General features: G+C 50.4%; 5 protein-coding genes across 5 annotated transcripts; 1 reads left to right on the plus strand and 4 right to left on the minus strand.

The window, feature by feature from the left end:
- Positions 1–466: 466 nt before the first annotated feature.
- On the plus strand, positions 467–1,186 carry N7508_003544 (mRNA splicing protein SMD2; the record flags this gene model as incomplete). The annotated part of the gene is made up of 4 exons (XM_058461610.1): positions 467–495; positions 548–580; positions 798–1,046; positions 1,144–1,186. The coding sequence occupies 4 exons, from the start codon at positions 467–469 to the stop codon at positions 1,184–1,186; spliced, it is 354 nt and encodes a 117-aa protein (XP_058322187.1).
- Positions 1,187–2,217: 1,031 nt separating this feature from the next.
- Positions 2,218–4,223, minus strand: N7508_003545 (uncharacterized protein; the record flags this gene model as incomplete). Its single annotated transcript, XM_058461611.1, has 4 exons — positions 2,218–2,846; positions 2,912–3,537; positions 3,623–4,157; positions 4,217–4,223. 4 exons carry the CDS (start codon positions 4,221–4,223, stop codon positions 2,218–2,220), a joined length of 1,797 nt encoding a protein of 598 aa, XP_058322188.1.
- A 1,699-nt stretch (positions 4,224–5,922) lies between these two features.
- On the minus strand, positions 5,923–8,740 carry N7508_003546 (cullin family protein; the record flags this gene model as incomplete). The annotated part of the gene is made up of 4 exons (XM_058461612.1): positions 5,923–5,986; positions 6,062–6,422; positions 6,474–7,992; positions 8,057–8,740. The coding sequence occupies 4 exons, from the start codon at positions 8,738–8,740 to the stop codon at positions 5,923–5,925; spliced, it is 2,628 nt and encodes an 875-aa protein (XP_058322189.1).
- Positions 8,741–9,358: 618 nt separating this feature from the next.
- On the minus strand, positions 9,359–10,496 carry N7508_003547 (Ulp1 protease family protein; the record flags this gene model as incomplete). Its single annotated transcript, XM_058461613.1, has 7 exons — positions 9,359–9,413; positions 9,475–10,026; positions 10,089–10,108; positions 10,169–10,218; positions 10,262–10,321; positions 10,378–10,405; positions 10,455–10,496. 7 exons carry the CDS (start codon positions 10,494–10,496, stop codon positions 9,359–9,361), a joined length of 807 nt encoding a protein of 268 aa, XP_058322190.1.
- Positions 10,497–12,027: 1,531 nt separating this feature from the next.
- N7508_003548 (putative Rho guanyl nucleotide exchange factor) lies at positions 12,028–17,640 on the minus strand (the record flags this gene model as incomplete). Its single annotated transcript, XM_058461614.1, has 1 exon — positions 12,028–17,640. The coding sequence occupies one exon, from the start codon at positions 17,638–17,640 to the stop codon at positions 12,028–12,030; it is 5,613 nt and encodes a 1,870-aa protein (XP_058322191.1).
- Between the last annotated feature and the right edge of the window lie 569 nt (positions 17,641–18,209).

Raw genomic sequence — 18,209 nt, forward strand, 5'->3', positions numbered from 1 at the left:
GGATTAGCGAGCTGATTGATCAGCACTGCATCTCTAGTACCTGGTCGACCGGGAGAATGGACAGATTATGCAGGAGGTAGTGGAGGGGCCTTTTCTGCAGCGCGGGAATGTTAGTCCTGGAGCAAACGAAAGGATCGACCGCTTCTCACCTAGATTGATCTAGGATTGAACAGGGAAAAGGTAGAAGCTCCACTAGCTCTGCATAAAGGAAAAGGGAGAGGGGAAAAGTAGAAAGGGCGAGAGTTAAAGAAGAGAAGCCTTGCATGCGCGGGTTAAGCTATCTCGAAGATCTCCAAACAGACGTGACGCGACGTGACCGCGTCCAATCACGAAACGGCAAAATGGCTGGAAAAGATGCCTGCTCTCTGAGGTGTCAAAGTACGTGGCCACGTGACGCGAGCTCCAACTTCAACTTCAGACACTGCGACATCACACCTCTGAACTTCGCGCCCTCTTTATACCCACCATGTCTACAGCTCCCGATCCCAAGATTCAGTATGTACCACCTCGATGACTCATTGTGTACGCCAAGCTAACAAGCCACCAGAGACCTGCTCAACAAGCCGAAGAGCGAGCTCACGTATGTACCCTCTGCTTTGACAATTGATATCCCTTCCTCGATTTCTGAGTAATCGCATTTCCCCTCGGTTTCTGCCTGATCTGAGATCAGCGGGGTTGTCCACGACGCCCGCATTTCGGAAACTTTTGCGACCGCTATCTCCCATCACATTTCACATTCTTTATGCATGTGCAAGACACATACAGCAGGGGCGAAAAAACTAATCTTGCATCAACAGGGAATATGAGGTTGCTCTCGTCGAGGAGCATGAGTTGACCGCTGGCCCGCTGTCCCTCTTGCAGACCGCCACCCGTACGCACACCCAGGTCCTGATCTCCTGCCGAAACAACCGCAAGCTCTTGGCCCGTGTCAAGGCTTTTGACCGACACTGCAACATGGTTCTGGAGAACGTGAAAGAGATGTGGACTGAGAAGCCCAAGGGCGGCAAGGGCAAGGGTGTGAACAAGGACCGTTTCATTTCCAAGATGTATGTGCTGGCCAGACCAGACCGCAGAACGCGGGGAGGATCTTCCAGATGTTCATTTATCCTCTTTCCCGTCCATTTCTAACCCACCCGTCTATAGGTTCCTCCGCGGCGACTCTGTCATCCTCGTCCTGCTCAGCTGAGCACTCAATCCTGCCACACCCCCATATCCATCCCGCCAGGTAGCTAGATCCCGTATCTGGATCTCAATCCGCGGGAAGGTCACTATCCTGCCATTTGCACAGCACCTCGGACCTACAAACCCGTCACCGAGTTATCATGTAATCGATCTCGATACCCTTTTTCACTTTCACTTTCACTTCCACTTCCTACTCCGCCTTTTCTCCCTTGCTTCTGGCCCCGCCGGAGCCAATGGCCTGATACTACCATTGCTGTGACCCCTCCCTTCGGAAAACAGAAACACATGTCTTTTGAAGTTACCGTTGCGTGCAGGTGAAACACTTGGGTTGATCTGTCTTGTTTTTCCTGGGGGTGGACTACAAAAAAACTTTGTTCTCGGCGTTTCTTTTGCGGGCGACTTGGCCCTTTGTTTTTTGTAGAGGGATCGTCGGTCGGCGTCCTGGAGCAGGGCCGGTTAGCAATGCATCTTTGAAATGACTTGATTCTACTCGTAGAGTGGTATCCCTTATCACGAAGGTAAAGTCCATTGTGAGCTATTCCAGTCACTTTAACTGTAACAGTAACCCACCTAGATCTACCTTGCATTCAAGACGCAAGCAAGTCTGCTATCAAAGCTGGGTGTTTTCGGATTTGGGGTCATAGTTCGTTGTCTCTACCAACCCTGGCCTTCGCAACCGACACATGACAACCTTTGGGACTAGATAATCCCTGCCGGTGTACATGATCTTAGCCAGTGCAACCGTATCAGTTTGACAACGTTTGCTCCGATCGCTAAACATAACTTATTCCATCCTCCTTGCTGATGTGGAAGTGTGATTGTCTAAAGGTATAAAATCACCTCCACTCAAAACTAGCCCTAATTCTACACCCCCAAAGAACAATATTAGTATCCAGAACCAATTTGAAATCAACAAGCATCAAACTCATTTCCATATTCATATTAAAACACACCCAGACAAAAGTGTGCCAACCAACAAAACCGCTGTATAACCAAAAACACCGATCATCCTCTCTCTCTCATCCCAACTCCATATTAAATCCCCTCGGCAATCCCACTCAAGAACTCAGACAACCCAAAAGCCCCAGGATCAGGAATCTTCCCAACCCACTCCTCCTCACTACCAACATAAACACTCCGCCCAAGCGAAGCCTTCATCCCCTTCGTCTTCTCTGTCCCTTGACGAGCCGCCTCAGCCGCCTTCCCCAAATCCCCAGATTCAACAAGCGTCTCGATAAACGGCGTAAGAGCATCAACAAGCGTCCGATCCCCAACTTTAGCAGGCGTATACTTACCCAGCGCCTGCAGAGACATCTCCAAAGCCTTCGCCCAGATCTCAGTGGTAACAGGCATGGCAGAACCCGTATCCTGAGCGCGCAACCCGTGCGCCAACGCATTCAGGAAAATGGCATAAATCGCGCCGGATGTGCCGTCCATGACGTTCTCAACGACTGTCACGATTCGGTTGAGCGTTACCACTATGTCATCTGTGAGGGGTGGGTTTGCGCTGTCCAGCAGGGACTGGATTGCTTCTGCGCCGCGCTTTAGGCCGATGCCGCAGTCCCCGTCGCCCACTATTGTGTCGTAACGGGTTACTTCGCTTTCGGCTGCTATGACGCGGCGGAGGCCTGATGAGAGGGTTTTTTGGACGGTCTGGGGGTTGACTAAATGGTTGTTAGTTTGGTTTGGGGTGTAGTTTGGAGGGTAGGAATGATAGGGTACGACGTACGGGTTAAGTTGCTGGGGATATCCTCGACTTGAACAGTCGTCTTCAGATCGACTGGTGTGTCGATCCTGTTCGTCCAGGTCTCTGTCTTGACTGGCGCAGACCAGCCAATAGCTTCAGCGGGTGCATCCAGCAATTCCAGCATGGACTTCCCAGCACCGTAACCCGGATCGACGAGTTTCATCAGCGAAATGCTGAATCCAAGGCCGTTCAGACTGGTCAGGAATGTCCCCGTGATCACGCGCACCATGTTCACCTGGTAATCGCGTTCCAGCTGGCGGTACACCTCATCGGTAATACCGGCCAATTCGAGCGGACTGACGCCGCCCAGGTTGTTGACCAGGAGAACGAACTTGTCTTCCGGCTTGCGGGTCACATAGCAGCGGTCTGGGTCGTTATGGTCGAGGAGTTGGAGGAGCATACCCTCGACCAACTCGACGAGGTCGAACTTGACGCGGTGGGATCCTGGTTCGTTGTGGATTCCCATTCCTACTTCAACTTCGCCGTGCGGGATGGTATCCTCCGGCACGCCACGGCCTGGCACGTGGACGTGTTCCAGTGAGGAACCCAGAGAGACGAGGTTTGCATTTGCCAGTTGGGCCAGAGCGTAGACGTCATCCAGTGAGCCACTATTGGTAAGGTCAGCCTTTCATCCCAACCACCACCACTGTCACCATAAGATGGAGGGGAAAATAAAGAAAAGAGGAAACATACCCAGCCTCAGCCAACGCCCCAACCATCTTCAAAATAAGCACACCACCGCCAATCCCCCGTCTCCCAACCTTACCCCCCTTAACCCGCCCAACACCAACGTCGTCATTGATAGCAAAAAACTCCGTGCGAATCCCCGCAGCCCTTGATTTCTCAGCAGCCATACCAAAGTTCAACACGTCCCCGGTATAATTCATCGGAATAATTAACACGCCATTCTCAGTCGGCACGCGATCAATTGCCGCACGCCGGATCTGCTCGGCCGACGGCGAGGCGAAGATCGTTCCTGCGACTGAGGCATCGCATAGTCCCGTACCCACGAAGCCTGCAAAGGCGGGTTCGTGGCCCGAGCCGCCGCCTGTTACTATTGAGACTTTTTTCGCGCTGCGGGGGCAGTCGGGGCGCCTGAAGACGATTTTGTTTTCTTTGTCGAGGGCCAAAGAGGGGTTTGTTAGGGTTACAGAGTGGAGGGCTGTTAGGACTAGGTGGTTTGGGTCTGTGAAGAAGTGCTTGGCTGTTTCGGTCAGTTTTGTGTTCACTAGGGGTTGTAGAAGAGAGCGTCTGGAGTATGTGGGGAAGATCGGGGGTGGAGCGTACTCTGCATTGTTGATCAGTGGATTGTGTTTGACCACAACTTCGAGACAGAATCGGGTTGGTTTGGGGGTGGAGATTGAACAGCAGGAGGAGCTCGTATAAATAACCCAGCACTTCCGAGGTTGGATGTTTGCTCGGATTCCTGTCCAAGAAATAGCCGTGTATAAACCTGGAAGGAAGCTCAAAGAAGCTCTCGGATTGGAGTGTTGTGAGGGGAAAAGTGGGGAGTGACTGTGTCTTGTTAGACAATACTCTTGGACGTGCAAGACTAAGTACAAATGTACCAGAACCAGCTCTTGTCCCTGAGCTTGTCAATGCGGGGGAAAGACTCACAATGTATAGGTCGAGTACCTTATACTATTGCTCGAGAGAGGAGAGAGAAACAATGCCCAATTCCATCCCGGGATCATGTCCCTCTTTAAGTCAACCCATAATTCTCACGATGCAGAGCTGTACTTAGAGTTAGGGATATTTTTTTTTTTTTTTCATGTTCACATGAGCAGGTCTGGATGCAGCGCTTCGGCTTACCCTCTGCGGGAATCCCGCCAGGCACACATTCTATCGTCCGATACGCAGTTCACCGTATCCCTGGAATAACATAACTCGGTCCAGACTAAGGTATGGTTATTTGATACATCTTCTCTCCACTCTCGCCCGAGTGGTTACTGTACATGTACGACGTGCGTCTATTTAGTTAGGTAGGTTTGCCGGTGCTCATGACTCTTGATACTTGCTTTGTATAGCAACACATTAGAGATGTAGATTACTGTACATACTCTATATACTATTGAGGGTTGAATTGTTGAGTAGGGTGTGTACTACCATATTACCAATAATAGAAGACTATTCCCATGGCCACCATTACGATTGCCATTGCCACTGTAAACAGGGATACCGCTCCACATCATGAGACCAGAGAAAAAAAGATCTACGAAAAGGGTTGGGGATCAACTGTCAGATCCAGGGGGGTGTGGAGTAACGTGCATGTTAGCCGGTCATGGGGTGTTCCTTTGCTTCCATGTTCTGTTCCATGAGTATCTGAGAAGTTATTTTGATTCTATCTTATATGGACCTAGGTGATATACGAACTCATTATTACCTTCCACGTAACTAGTTCTAGTCTGTCTTATCCCCGTGGGTGGCACGGCATACCTCTTTCGTCTACACGAGCTCCCGGACTTGGTGGACTCTAGCGCCATCGGCACTGGCCGAGGTCGAGCTCGGCACCTAAGTACATTTCCCAAGGGGAAGGCCAGATTCGTACTTGTAACTTGTTGGGTGCGGAGGGACTCCGATTCCCCGGGAGGTCTGATCGTTTATCAAAGTATTAAGTGAACGGTGGATAACATGATCTTAAGTTAACTTCAACAGATACATACAGGAACATACTCTAACTTACATATTATGGGTTCCAAGTTTTAGTTAATGCAAACATCAAATATCCAATGCTGAAATACCCAACACCTGTGTACTACCTAATGTGAACGGTCTGGTCACTCTCAATCTTACAGGCGAGACGGTAGCCCCGCCACAATATCCAGAGGGCATATCTCAAACAAGTAATCGCACGCGCTGGCATACACCAAAAAAAAGCTGATGGTAAAAATCGTTCCTTATCCCATAACCCCAACCATGTCCGGATGCGTGTGTCGGTGAATGACACAGAATGTAAAGTCAAGTGCTGTCAACGAGAGAAGGAGGAACGCGGTCTATGCCACGTAACTGTATGCATTGGTACCTTCTTTGCGCTCCATGTAGTCTTTCTCGATGAGTCTAGAAATTCAAACGGTTAGGAATGACAGACGAATATCACATCACACTGTGGGACACAGGGAACGGAATACATACTTTTCAATCTCGCCCTTGATCTCTGAAGGCTGCAACGCACCCCGACTCTTTGTGGCATTGAGAACCTCCGAAATCAACTCGGCATGGCCAAGGACCTTACGACTCTTCATGAGACGTACGATAGCAGCCTGGGTCTCGAGGTGTCGATCGGCGGAGATACGTTCGTGCGTCGTCTTATTCTCCTCTTTCGTTTCCTTGAGCTGGATCTGGTTGATCTTAATGCGTGTTTGCGGATCGGTGAAGCCGGCGTTGAACCAGAATTTGTCGGTTGGCTTTACGTCTTTGCCTTTGGGGCTTTTGATGAGGACTTTGTATTTGGCGCATGCGACTGATTGGAGTGTCCGCTTTAATTCTGGATCCGCTGTTCCTTGTTAGTGGGATAGGTGATTTGGTGGACGCTGGGGGGACTTACATAGTCCGGTCGCTTCTTGTATTTGGGTATAATCTAGGCTTTCGCCATCTGGAACGTCATTGAAGAGTAGTAGGACGATTGCTTGGAATGAGCTGACTACTAGGTTCTTCATGTTATTGCCTTTGCCGTTTGCTTTGGGGAAATATGCATTCAGTTGACAATGTGATAATTGATGCTTCCAGTCGAGTTTTCGTCCTTTGTGTTTGGTCTGATAGAATGCCTCGAAGTTGTTGATGGACTTGGCAATTTTGGATGGAATCCGTACCGTGACGTCGGGGTATGATGGCCAAGAGGCAGCAGAGAGGACGCTGACGTGTAGGGGGACCGGTGTGCGCTCTTTATGTGACCTCTGCTTCTGTAGCGCGTCAAATGCCACCATTTCAGCCTTCGCAGTGTCCATATCATTAAACATGGATTCAAGATTATGTGTGAAGTTTGATCCACACTCATTCTTCAGACGAGCCAACATGCTCTTCTCCGCCTCGCTGCTCGCACTTCGGCCCATCAACAGACGTCGTGCAAGGTCATTTTTATAAAAGGCCTCGAAGACAGCCTTGCCGTGCACAAATCGGAAAAGGTCAAGCACTTGATCCATTTGCCGGTCGAGTTCAGCGTCCTCGTCGATGAGAGTCTGTTGTCCTTCGGAAGATACCTTGAGGCCACCCTTGAGTAGTCTATCTACATACTTGGCAATCATCTCACCAGCCTTGGGATTGTCGGTGCCACCTGTGGACTCCATCTTCTTTCCGCGGTTCATGAAAATACCAAAGGCCTCACGGAGGGTATGGCCCAGTTCCTCATTTGAGTCGAAAGCAGTGCTCCAGATATCATCGGCCTTGCGCTTGAACTGGAGAAGGTTGACGACCATGTGTGCTTCATTCTCTTGATCGAACACGATCCCTTCACCTTCCTCGACGATGTATTTCTTGAAGGCACTCTTCAGTTGGAGGGTCAAATCCCGTCGAGCAAGCAGGTTGTAGAGCTGTTGAAGGGCATCCTTGTTTCCGGCTCTCATCAAAGCAAGCACATCGTTGTCGTTGGTCAACAGGTCGGTTTGCTTCACGATCAGAGTCTCATCCAAGAGCTCGGACAGCTTCAGCCTCGTGCTTCGGGCGAAAGAGAACAAATTGCAGCGTTCCACTTCACGCTCAATCAAGCGACGAGTACTATCGACGTACGTAGCCAGGTTTTCTGCAACTTCCCGTTGACACCATGACGTAACGAACTTCTCAGTCTCGGACATCAATAAAGGTTCAAAGTCACTGCTGTAAACGTCGAGATTGTGGAACAGATCCATGGCCTCCCGTAGCAGGGCCGAGTCCGCCAGTGCCCCGACATCAGCGCCTCGATCCGCAGCAATCAAATTGTAAGCACCCTTCAAGATCTTCGGCTTCAAGCTGGCGTCATTGAAAATATAAGACCGGAACTGAATCAAACCCATTTCCCGGATCACAGGCTGATCTTTCGAATGTAACAGGAACGACTGGTCGAGATAATAGAAGATCCAACGAACGGTGACCTGGAAAACAATCAGCACAAAGTCCTCAGCCACAGCGATCCCAAGCTCGGTTCAATGCACATACAAGTCTCGAATGCCATGCAGACCAAGTCTCAAGAACAGCCCGCAAAGTATCAACATCGGCACTCCCACCAGCCCTAGCAATAAGACCCTCCCTCATCTTCCCATTAACATAATCCCGACAGCGACCTTGAAGCCGTTGTGCCAGCACAGCAGCACGTTCTTGTCGACAAATATTCTCCCCGCCTTTGTAAAGCTCCTCAAGGGAAGATTCCGGCTTCCGGCCATCAAACACAGCCGTCAGCGCAGCATCAAGCTGCGACCAAACCTTATCAAAATAAGACTCCTGGTTGAGCCGCGGCCCAAGCCTCAGATTCTTAACAACAAGCTTCTTCGCGCCTGTATGTGGGGAGAAGTTACTCTGCCGAGCACCAACATTCAAAGACTGCGGTCGACCAGGCACGCCGACACCACCGACGCTGACGTTATTCAGACCAGGGCCCGGCCCCGACGACGCGCCCCTCAGCGGAGCGCCATTCCTAGGCGGGGAACTGGAAAACTGATGCATCTGATTCTGGCTGTGGTTGTGGATCGGGGTCGGGGGTGGAAGGGTTGGTTTGCGCGTTGGAGATGGAGATGGGGAGCGGCGAGGCCGCTTGGAGGAGAGAAGGTCGGAGATGCTTCGTTGCGGTGATGCGGAGAGCTTTCTCTTGCCGTGGCGCTTACCGCTCTCTGAGTTTCGCTGCATCTACCCGATTTGGCCCGACGGGGATGATGAATGGTGGATCGAGATGGGGGATCGGGGGAGGTTGAGGGGATGAAGGCGATAAGATAGAGCTTGACAGCTAGGCGGACTCCGTCTATACAGCACCGTATATATAACTACCCATGTCTACTCTTTAGATGTTAGGCTTATTTTTACTCTATTTTGGTTTTTGTAAGATCTACCTGGGCAGCTTGAGATGTATTGCAGCTTATATCACCGATGTGATAATGTCACTTCTTGCCGCTTTTGACGAGTCATTTTGAGCTGTATCCTGCATCGCTACTCACAATGTATGCCTTTTCTTCATATTAGTTAATAATCCAATTACAAGCCGAGCAAGTTTCTCAACAGTGCAGATTCTACAGTCTGAACGTTAGTAAAAATGATCATATAGTCAATTGTATCCAGCGAAAAGTCATGCAACGCTAGTTAAATACACAATCATGAATGTATGTGTCCACTGTTCTTTTTGTGTTTTGCTTTGTTGTTTTGTATTGCTTTGTCCGATTGTTAAAAAAAAAAAAAAAAGAATATGTATGCATAAAACAGGAACCATTAACAAGGCGTAAACTCATCATGTACCGAGCACCGAGTACCGATTCAATCGACACGAGGGGGACTTCTCGATTTCTTGCCCATAGGACTTGCGCTCGTTCTGTAGTTTAGATGTTAGCTTCTGGTGACAATATGATAGATGTATAGGTGTGCAGGCATACGATCTCCGGCGCTCGCCCTCCTTCCTAAATCCTTCAATAATCTTAGCCATCTCCTTCCTAGAAGCGGGAGCATCAACTTTCCTCCCACCAAGACTCATGCTGACTTTCTCGTGCGCACTAGCCTGCAGCAAGCGTTTCATGAGTAGATGGCGCATGTTCATGCAGACGAAAACACCACAATCACTGCCACCGTCTTGCTGGGGGGAATCGCTCAAATGCATAAAGCGGATTGGCATGTTGAGGAGGTATCCGAATTTTCGGGTAACCGTATCTGCTTCCCAGACGTTTCCTTGATATAACGAGTCATAGTGGAACGCGATGCGGTCCACGATGGAGATCAAGAGCAGGGACCAATGCGTTCCTCCTTCTGCTTCGTTGACGTTGCGGCAATCGTTTATCGGGAGAAAGACGTGTGTTGCACGGCTGAAATCGGGCAGGGCTTCGCGGAGGGTTCGGGGGTCTGGTGTTTGCAGAATCATGAAGCACATGCTTGGGCGGAGGAGGATGATGTTGGATGATTTGTAGCGGGCGAGGAATTCGTGTTCAAGGTATCTAGATCACAGGCGAAATCAATCTCTGGTTTTCGATTGCGAGGGGGACTAGACTGGACTTACTCCTCCCAAAATGAAATGATCTGTTATGGTATTAGCTCAGGTGTCCAGCCAGGAAAATTGGATTATCTCGCCAAACCCACATTATCTGTGAGCCAGTCATTCTTGAGGGTTTGCATGTCCTCTCTTGTCACTGCTTGTATGTCAGCTACCAGCCCAGCCATTGCTTTGCTCACTCGGGGAATCAAACTGGGCCATACATCGCACGTCATAGTCTGGAAGCACCCGAGGGCTGTCTGTAAGTATATCACTTGGCGATCGCAAGATCCGGGCTAATATTCCGGAGACTCACAGCTCAAGAATGCATCTTCGGGGTTCAACTGTACGAGTTAGCAGCTGCGCCAATTCTCGACATCGATCCAGACTCACCATATCACCAAACCTCCCCCGTACTTTCCGCAACTTGTTCATGGTGCCAATATGCGCAGGGCTTCACGAGAAAGAGAACGAATATCCAGAAAGCGCGGAATATGTACTGAATTGTACTGCGCCACAGTCTCAAACGCGCAAGACGGACCGACACCTAATATAGCCCGACTCCACAATGTGCAGTGCCGACGGTCCTCAGTGAAGTCTCAAGTCAAGAGCGCAGCACGCAAGATACCAAGACCTAGAATATGAACAGCGAGCACAGTGGCAAGAGGCGAACGGGATACGGCAACGGCAAGGACCCCGGCTAGGCTGCGATATGCCTCCCAGTTCTGCAGAAGTGGGAGTGGGACCCGGGGCGGGATCTGGGTCGGGATTGGACGGTTCCTCGGAGGATGAGGCCGTCAGCCTTATGGGGTTGACGGAGGATTTGAAACGGGCTGAATGGACTGGGGTTTGGGTGCTGTGCTTTCAATTGCGCATTCTTGTCTGGGGTGTGGGCTTGGGGCGGGGTGCCGGTTCGGTTTGGGTGCTGTATGGAGGGTTGGCTGGTGATCAACCCTGTGTGTTTTGTACCGAGGCTGGTTTTCTTTTTCGGGGTTGCGGGTCGAGGTTGGAGAGTTTGAGTGAATCCTCAAAAGGACTGACTCTGGTGCCTGGCTAGGAACGCTCCCTGCGATAGTTGGGCACTTGCGTCACATGCGCGTCACATGATCCGCTTAGAGATGGTGGTCTTTTGTCAATCTTTTGGCGATTTGTCTTATTCTCTATCAAAGGGAGGAGGTATATTGCTTAGCATCGGAATTTGGTGCTGATATAATGGTGTAAAGGAAGATCCATGGATGGCGTCAACTTCGATTGTTCTAGTATATCCTGTGCCAAACGTATGTTATATACTTCACCCTGAGTTTCCCTACATTTGTACCCGAGCTACAACAAAATAAACCACCAAATAACCAAACCCTAAACCATTATCTAAATATGTCATAAGAAAATGATTATTAGATAAGTAAACTAAAAAGAAGAATGCTGAAGTTGTATTAGCGTTAATCATCCATTTTTTACATCCTAAAAGGAAGTTGAATAAAAACCGAATCATTCATAAACTAAAGAAAAAGAGGGGGTATCTAAACACATGTCCCCATAGCCCCGGAAAATCAAAAATATCCAGGAACTGCAGGGAGAAGAAAAAAAAAAAAAAGGCAAAGAACAAAACAGAAAACAAACTGCTCATCGACAAGCATGAAATGGCCCCGGGCAAAGAAAACAAAGCAAATCAAAAAGTGGCAGATAAGAAAGCAAAACGATATGCAAACAGATGCGCCACTTGTAGTTTTTGCCCTGTTCATCCATCCCCGGGGGTATTATGGCAATATGAAGACATCATGAGAAAAAAGAAACAAAGCTAGAACATGATATCGTAGACCATGTTCGAGATCCAATATCTTCTTTTTTTTAAAAATCCTTTTGGTCCTGTTTCCTGGTTCTTTGTTGTTTGTTTTTGTATTTTTGTTTCGGCATATCAAGACATGGTCAAAGGTCGGTCGTCGGTAATTGGTCATTGGTGGCTGGTCTAGTCTCGGATTCTGGCAAAATGCTTGTTCCAAATCCATCCAACCGTGTGAGTAGCATCGTCCTGGTTACGGGCAAGCCAGAGCTCGCCCTTTTCGCCAATGACGTCGAAGACGTCGCCAGAGACGTATGTCAGGTAGGAATATCCACCCTCGCTGCGGGCATCGATATCAAAATTATACAGGCTAGCTGCGCAAAATAGAACAGCGGGCGCTGCGGGGGTGCTGGTGGTGTTGACCGGGGCTGCTGGGGGCTCATTAGGCGTATCGGACATGGGCATGGCGGACGAGAAGAATCCAGAGTAGCGACCGCCGGCAGGGGAAGGTGGTCCATCGGTTGAGTTCGCGCTGTTGATTACATCTGCTAGGAAAGGCGTGTCTAGGCTGAGCTGGGGCAGAGTTGGGAAAGGCTCTGTTTCGGATGTTCGTATCGGGGTACTGGAGCCGGTGACTTGCTGCAGCATTTTGCTGGGGCCGTCGGATACGACACGACCAGACAAGGTAGAATCGGCGCGGTAGCGGCTGCTGCGAACTGAATGGCCTTCCATTTGAGGTGACTGGAATGGATGGCTTCCGATGCTGAAGTCGCGAGACACCTTGGGTGAATCTTCTGTCATGGATCCGGGTCTGGTCGAGCTGTTGATTGTTGAAGGCCGACGAGGGGAGGTAATTCCTTCATTCAAGGGCGACATGGGCATAAGGTCGACTGAAGAGGCTAATATAGACCCGTTACAAGAGCTCAGCTCTGATACCCGAGCTTCCATAAGAGTGTGGTCAGAGTGGAAGTCGGTGATAAGCTTATGAAGATCACTGGGGAATGCTTCAACGTGTGCTCCAATCTTTTTCTGCAAAACGCCAAACCAAGTCGACTGGATCTGAATGAAGTTTTTGAGACTGGCTTCCATCAGCTTCGAAGTCAGGGCGTAGAGTTTGGGCAATTCGTCTTTGAGTGTCTCATTCAAAGCTACGAACTGCTCTCCCTGTTCAGTTGTTTTCTTGTCTGGTTTGTCACCGCGGTCACTGATGGCTTTGTAACGTGCGAATTCAGGTAATCGCTTGTCTCGCTTCCTCATGATTCGCTGTGGGCCCTCGTAAATTTGCAGCAGTTGAATCATCGGGTCGATGACCGATTTACGGACAACCTCAATCTGTGAAATGTTAGGAATGTTCAGGTATATAGACAGATCCAAACTCACGTGTGCCGGCAAGGCCTCAGACATGATTTCTTGGACGGTCAGCTTGAACAGATGCCACTTGCTCTCCAGCTCTGGATAGCTGGATTGCTCCATGGATGTCATGCCGACAATGGCACCAGCATAATCGCTAAACTGCTCCATGTACTGTTGAATATCTTTGGTGTAACTCTCAGCATCACGCATGACCACTTGCAACTGGAAGTACCCGTCACCGAGTTTCTGCGCCAAGGCATCATAGGTTTTGTCTTCGAACAGATCAGAAAGTCCAACTTGTTGTCTGAACTTTTCCGTGCGACGACCAAATGCCTTGGACAGGCCAGCGCGCACATCTGACTGGTTGCGCTTCCGGCCGACAGCTCCAACAATTTCCACTCGCTTCTTGAGCTCGTTGATACGGTCGGCAATACTCGCTGTTTGTTCCATTGCCTTGGAAATAGCGGCTTTATCCGGGTGATCATTTGGCGTGCATTCCAGAAGTTGGCCCAACAGGAGCGGGAATTTTGTGATACGTTGCACTGGCTTGACAAGCAAAGCATCAAGGTTCCAAGCTCTGGTGATATCCCCTGCAAAACGGTGGCATTCGTCCAGCCAGATGGCCACCTTCGGGTTTTTCAACAGAACGGTGAGCTTCTTGGTGGCGGCTTCATGGTTCATGAGGTATTCGGTGTACACCTTTTCCATTTTAGTCATATGAGCGAGGAATACATGACCAACAGCTGTTCCACGATCCTTTTCAAGGTCCGAAAGTTTGTCACCATCGGGGTTTTCATTGATTGTGGAGGGGGGTCGGTCGATCCCGAGGCCATTCTTGCGATTGCGTCTGCTACTCCAGCGTTGGGAAAGTGGAATGACATAGATCTTCTTGACTGCTTGCTTAAGATCAATCAGAAAGGCGTCGGAAAAGTCTGCCACTTCCCCAATATTTCCGAAGAGAACCTTGACATCCTCCGCAGAAAGATCCAATAAAGAGGTTGATGTTCCTTTGTAGATATCCTCAACAATCTTCATGTCATTGCCAAAATCGTATTCGGTGTCGACAATTTCTTTGATGACATAACGACGCTTCTTGAGACGGCGCTCTTCCGGAGAAGGAGACTTGCTCGTCTCAGGCCGCAAAGGATTCTCCGAGGATGGAGCAAGAGACGTGACCGAAGAATCGGCAGCGCGAGGGGATTGGGCCTCATTGTGACGCAACGAAGAGTCCTCGCTACTTCCCGGGCTGTGTCTCATAATAGCAGGGGCGGAATGGTTGACTTCAGCTTTCATGTTGTTCAAAGGACCAGCCGGTAATTTGTTTGCGGGCCTTTCCTCGGACTTGACTTGTTGCAGCATTATCGATGGGTCCATGGAAGCAGCCGCGAGATGAATTTGAGTTGTCTGTTCACTGGGAACAACGCTCGAGCTGCCCGAATCAACATGATCTAGTGTTGAAGGTACTAATTTAGGTGTAAGGACGTCCTCGGTATTAACACTGTCAGGTCGATTCGCCGCAGCAGCGTGTTCATCCTCAACAGCAATTTGCATCCAGTCCATAATGGAAGGAGAGGCATGCTCCCAGTCATCACGTCCAACCAGACTAGCACCGTGAGATGGTCTATCCGGAACAGGGACGTCCTGAAATCCTGGAATGACGACCGGATCATCGGTGAGACTATTGGCTCGCCCATCGACACACTTACCCGTAGGGTAAGATCGAGGCTCGGGTGAGAGGTGAACCGCAGGAATGGGCACATTGTAATTTCTACCGCGAGTCAACTCTTCAAGGTAGAGCTGAGTAACGCGCTTCGAATCCCATCTGCCGAGCCGAGCCAAGGTGGGAGGTGTAGAGAATGCATTGCCGGAAGTATGCGACTCTGATGCCTGAAGAGTGCTCGGTCCTGTTACACCATAATCCTGAAGAGGTGACGAATATTCATCATCGGCGACAGAGGCTGGTCTGGTTGAGACAACTGAACAAGTCTCAGTTGGGGGCTCTGTGTCGCGGCCTGCAATAATGCTGTCATCGCAGCTTTCATCATATTGCTCGTCGCAGGTGGAATGCTGATTTTGTACAGAGGACGACCATGAACTCATACTCCATCTGTTCTGAGGTTGGTTTATGGTCGATGCCTCTTGCATTGATGAATGCTGAGGCTCCTGGGTGTCGGTACTACTTGACGAATTGAAGTAGCTTTTCGTATCTCCGAGCATGATTTGAATAGATTCTTTGTCATCATTTTCCGACATACTGCAATCCGGTTCATCGCATGAATCGTCGTCGCTCGGGCTAGATTCGCGGATTTGCATGATCTGATTCAAAATAGTCCGGTGTGATAAGCTGGGGTTCCTCTGGAGAAGCCCAGACTGCGGTTCTGGGTCGAAAGCGGTAACATGGGTGTCGTTGGAATCTGTTGTTACAGCCGAGCATGGAGCTGTATCTTCGGAAGGTTGTGACTCGTCCATAGAGGCTTTTTGGCTTACTCCCTGCGGCATACCAAGAGTCGGAGAGTCCATTGTCGTGTGTGGTGCCGCCATGTCTGATGCTGGGAGCGAAGTGTTCAGATGTAGCTTTGGAATTCCTTGTAAGCCATGATCCTTGTAGGCGACCGGAGTGGTCGATTCCTTGACTATGGTGGTCATGTCTTCAGGTGTTGGAGTATTGGCCACTGGTGGAATGGGCGTGGTTAAAGCTTCATCTGTTGCTGTCTTGGCTTCATTTGCTTGTTGGTCAAGTACCAAAGTGCGGCGTCGAAGCTCTGCTGCAGCTTCTTCCTTTCGCTCATTTTCTTGGACAGTCTTATTGAAAGCTTGTTGGATGCGCTGGCGGCGAGTTTCGAGGTCGACATTACCGAATTCAGGTATTCTGCGTTGCCGAGCCCGAGAGCGCGGGTCGTTATGCTCGACTTGCTTTTTTTGTAATGACGAAAGTGTATCACCAACTTTGGAGCGTGGCGAGACCGAGGCACCATGTGAAACTGAAACAGGTTGTCGGGGCCGCGAGCTGCGCAAAGGTGGTGACTTTTTGGGCGGTGGAGCAGCGATGTAAGCCTGAAGTCGTCGACTGGATTCGGATAATTGATTGCGGCTTCGGCCAACTGCCGGGTCTCGTCTGCCACGCGGGTTTATCGCAAACGAGCCGGAATCATCCCGTGGCATGCGGGATGGGCTCTGTTTTGGTGACGCAACAGGAAGGCGGCTGATGCCCTTGGGTGGAACGATTATGGCAGCAGATCGGCTGCTGAATGTCGGATTCGAGGTCGGTGATGGTGCGTCCGGGCCGGAAGCAGTGACAAGACGGTGCGAGGAGATAGGAATGCGAGACTTGGAATTTGGACTGTCCGGCGGGCTCTCACCGGTCTTCGCACGCTGCAAGGGCGCGCGAACTGCCATTTCAGGTCCCCAAGCTTCGGCAAGGGGTTCTCGGGAAGGATTTCGGTCCAGATCACTTCGTACTCTGCGATGTTTTCCACCACTTAATCCACCTTGAACTGCTTCTAGAGAAGTGGTGTGTCCAAGATACCATGCGGTAGGGGTCAATGGTGTTTTTGCAGAGTATTCGGCTTGATCGATGAAGGCCGGATTCGGACTTGGGATACTTCCATCAGACCCGCGACGTCGCAAGTGAGATGGGATTCCAAGGCCGATTCCGTTGACCTGTGTGTTGATCGACAACACCTCACCGAACAGAGGTCTTCGAGGATGCGCCTCTTGTATCCGTTGGAACAAAGGCGGCGGGATGGCGTTCGTGCGGGGAGGTGCCGGACCAAACGCCTTGACTTCTGGCAATGAAGGTATGGAATCTAATGCGCGAGGATGGCTTGTGATTGATGCTGGTGGAGAATCACGAAAGTGACGATGGCGAGGCAAGAGACGAGGTCGGTCAGTGTCTTCAACACTGCCAGAGGGACTCGCTGCTCTAGAGGTCGAACGAGATGCAGAAGGTCGGGGAAGCACCTGGTCAGAGGTATTGTTGAACTTGTTGATCAAGTCTTTGAATGAAGTCTGGCGGGATCGTGGACCTGGTCGTGAAGCTATGTCGGATGGGCCCAAGCTTGAGGAGTCTGACGCTGAACGGTATGTTTGTCGCTGGGTACGAGATGACTCCATAACATTTGTTGGCAGCGGTGACACTTCGTCACCCATATGTGGATAGTCGGCCGCAGCTATGCCTGTTGTCACATCGCCGACCTCTTCACTAACGTTGGATTTTGATAGGGCTCCACGGCGGTAATAGTCGGCAGGGTCTGGAGACTGCCCTCTATGCGATTCGGTCAAATGATTGGAGGAATGCGGGTCACTGAAAGTCGGAGAATACGTGGTCGAAGATTCTGGGTTGAAAGGTACGGTCGGCGAGTCCAAAGAGTGGCCAAAGGATTGTCGCCCAAAAGGAAGCGGCTCACGATCCCGGACACCAAAACCCTGTTCGTCACCGCCAGACATTTTGCATGCTTCAGGCCGATCGACGTGGACTGGCTTGGGGAGCTGATGCGTTGTTCCGGGATGTTCGCCCAACGAGGATGTCGCAGGTGAGTCGGTTCAGGCTACAAAGCGATCTTCTCGGGTGGCGCACACCCATTCAGCATTCATATTTGAGACACACAAACCTCAACCTCACGCCCGAGGGGGGTTCCCCTTCGAATCCAAAAGTGTGGGGGAGACTCGGATCGCAGATTTCGGGTAGTGTCAAGAAGAAGATCGGCTTGAGGCCGAGACCAGAGCAAGAAGCCAGGAAGCAGACGAATGAGGATGATCGTAGCGTAGGCGACTGACGTTTGTTCTCCAGTGGGCGCTGATAGGCGATCTGGGGAGGGGGACAGAATCCTGGTGGGCCGGTTTATTAGCTCTCCGGACCAAGCCGTGCGTAAGGGCATAGAGTGGTCACGTACCGTCGATCCCCGAAATGGTGAAAGTGAGATTGAGGAGAATGGAGAAAGGAGAAAGAGAGGAAGGGAGGAAAGAGGAAGAGAGGAAGAAAGAGGAAGAAAGAGAGAAAAGGAAGAGTGAGGCGA

The sequence above is a fragment of the Penicillium antarcticum genome, assembly GCF_028974205.1.
Source record: "Penicillium antarcticum strain IBT 31339 chromosome Unknown utg000003l_segment0_segment0, whole genome shotgun sequence".
In the NCBI taxonomy this organism is placed as follows: Eukaryota; Fungi; Ascomycota; class Eurotiomycetes; order Eurotiales; family Aspergillaceae; genus Penicillium; species Penicillium antarcticum.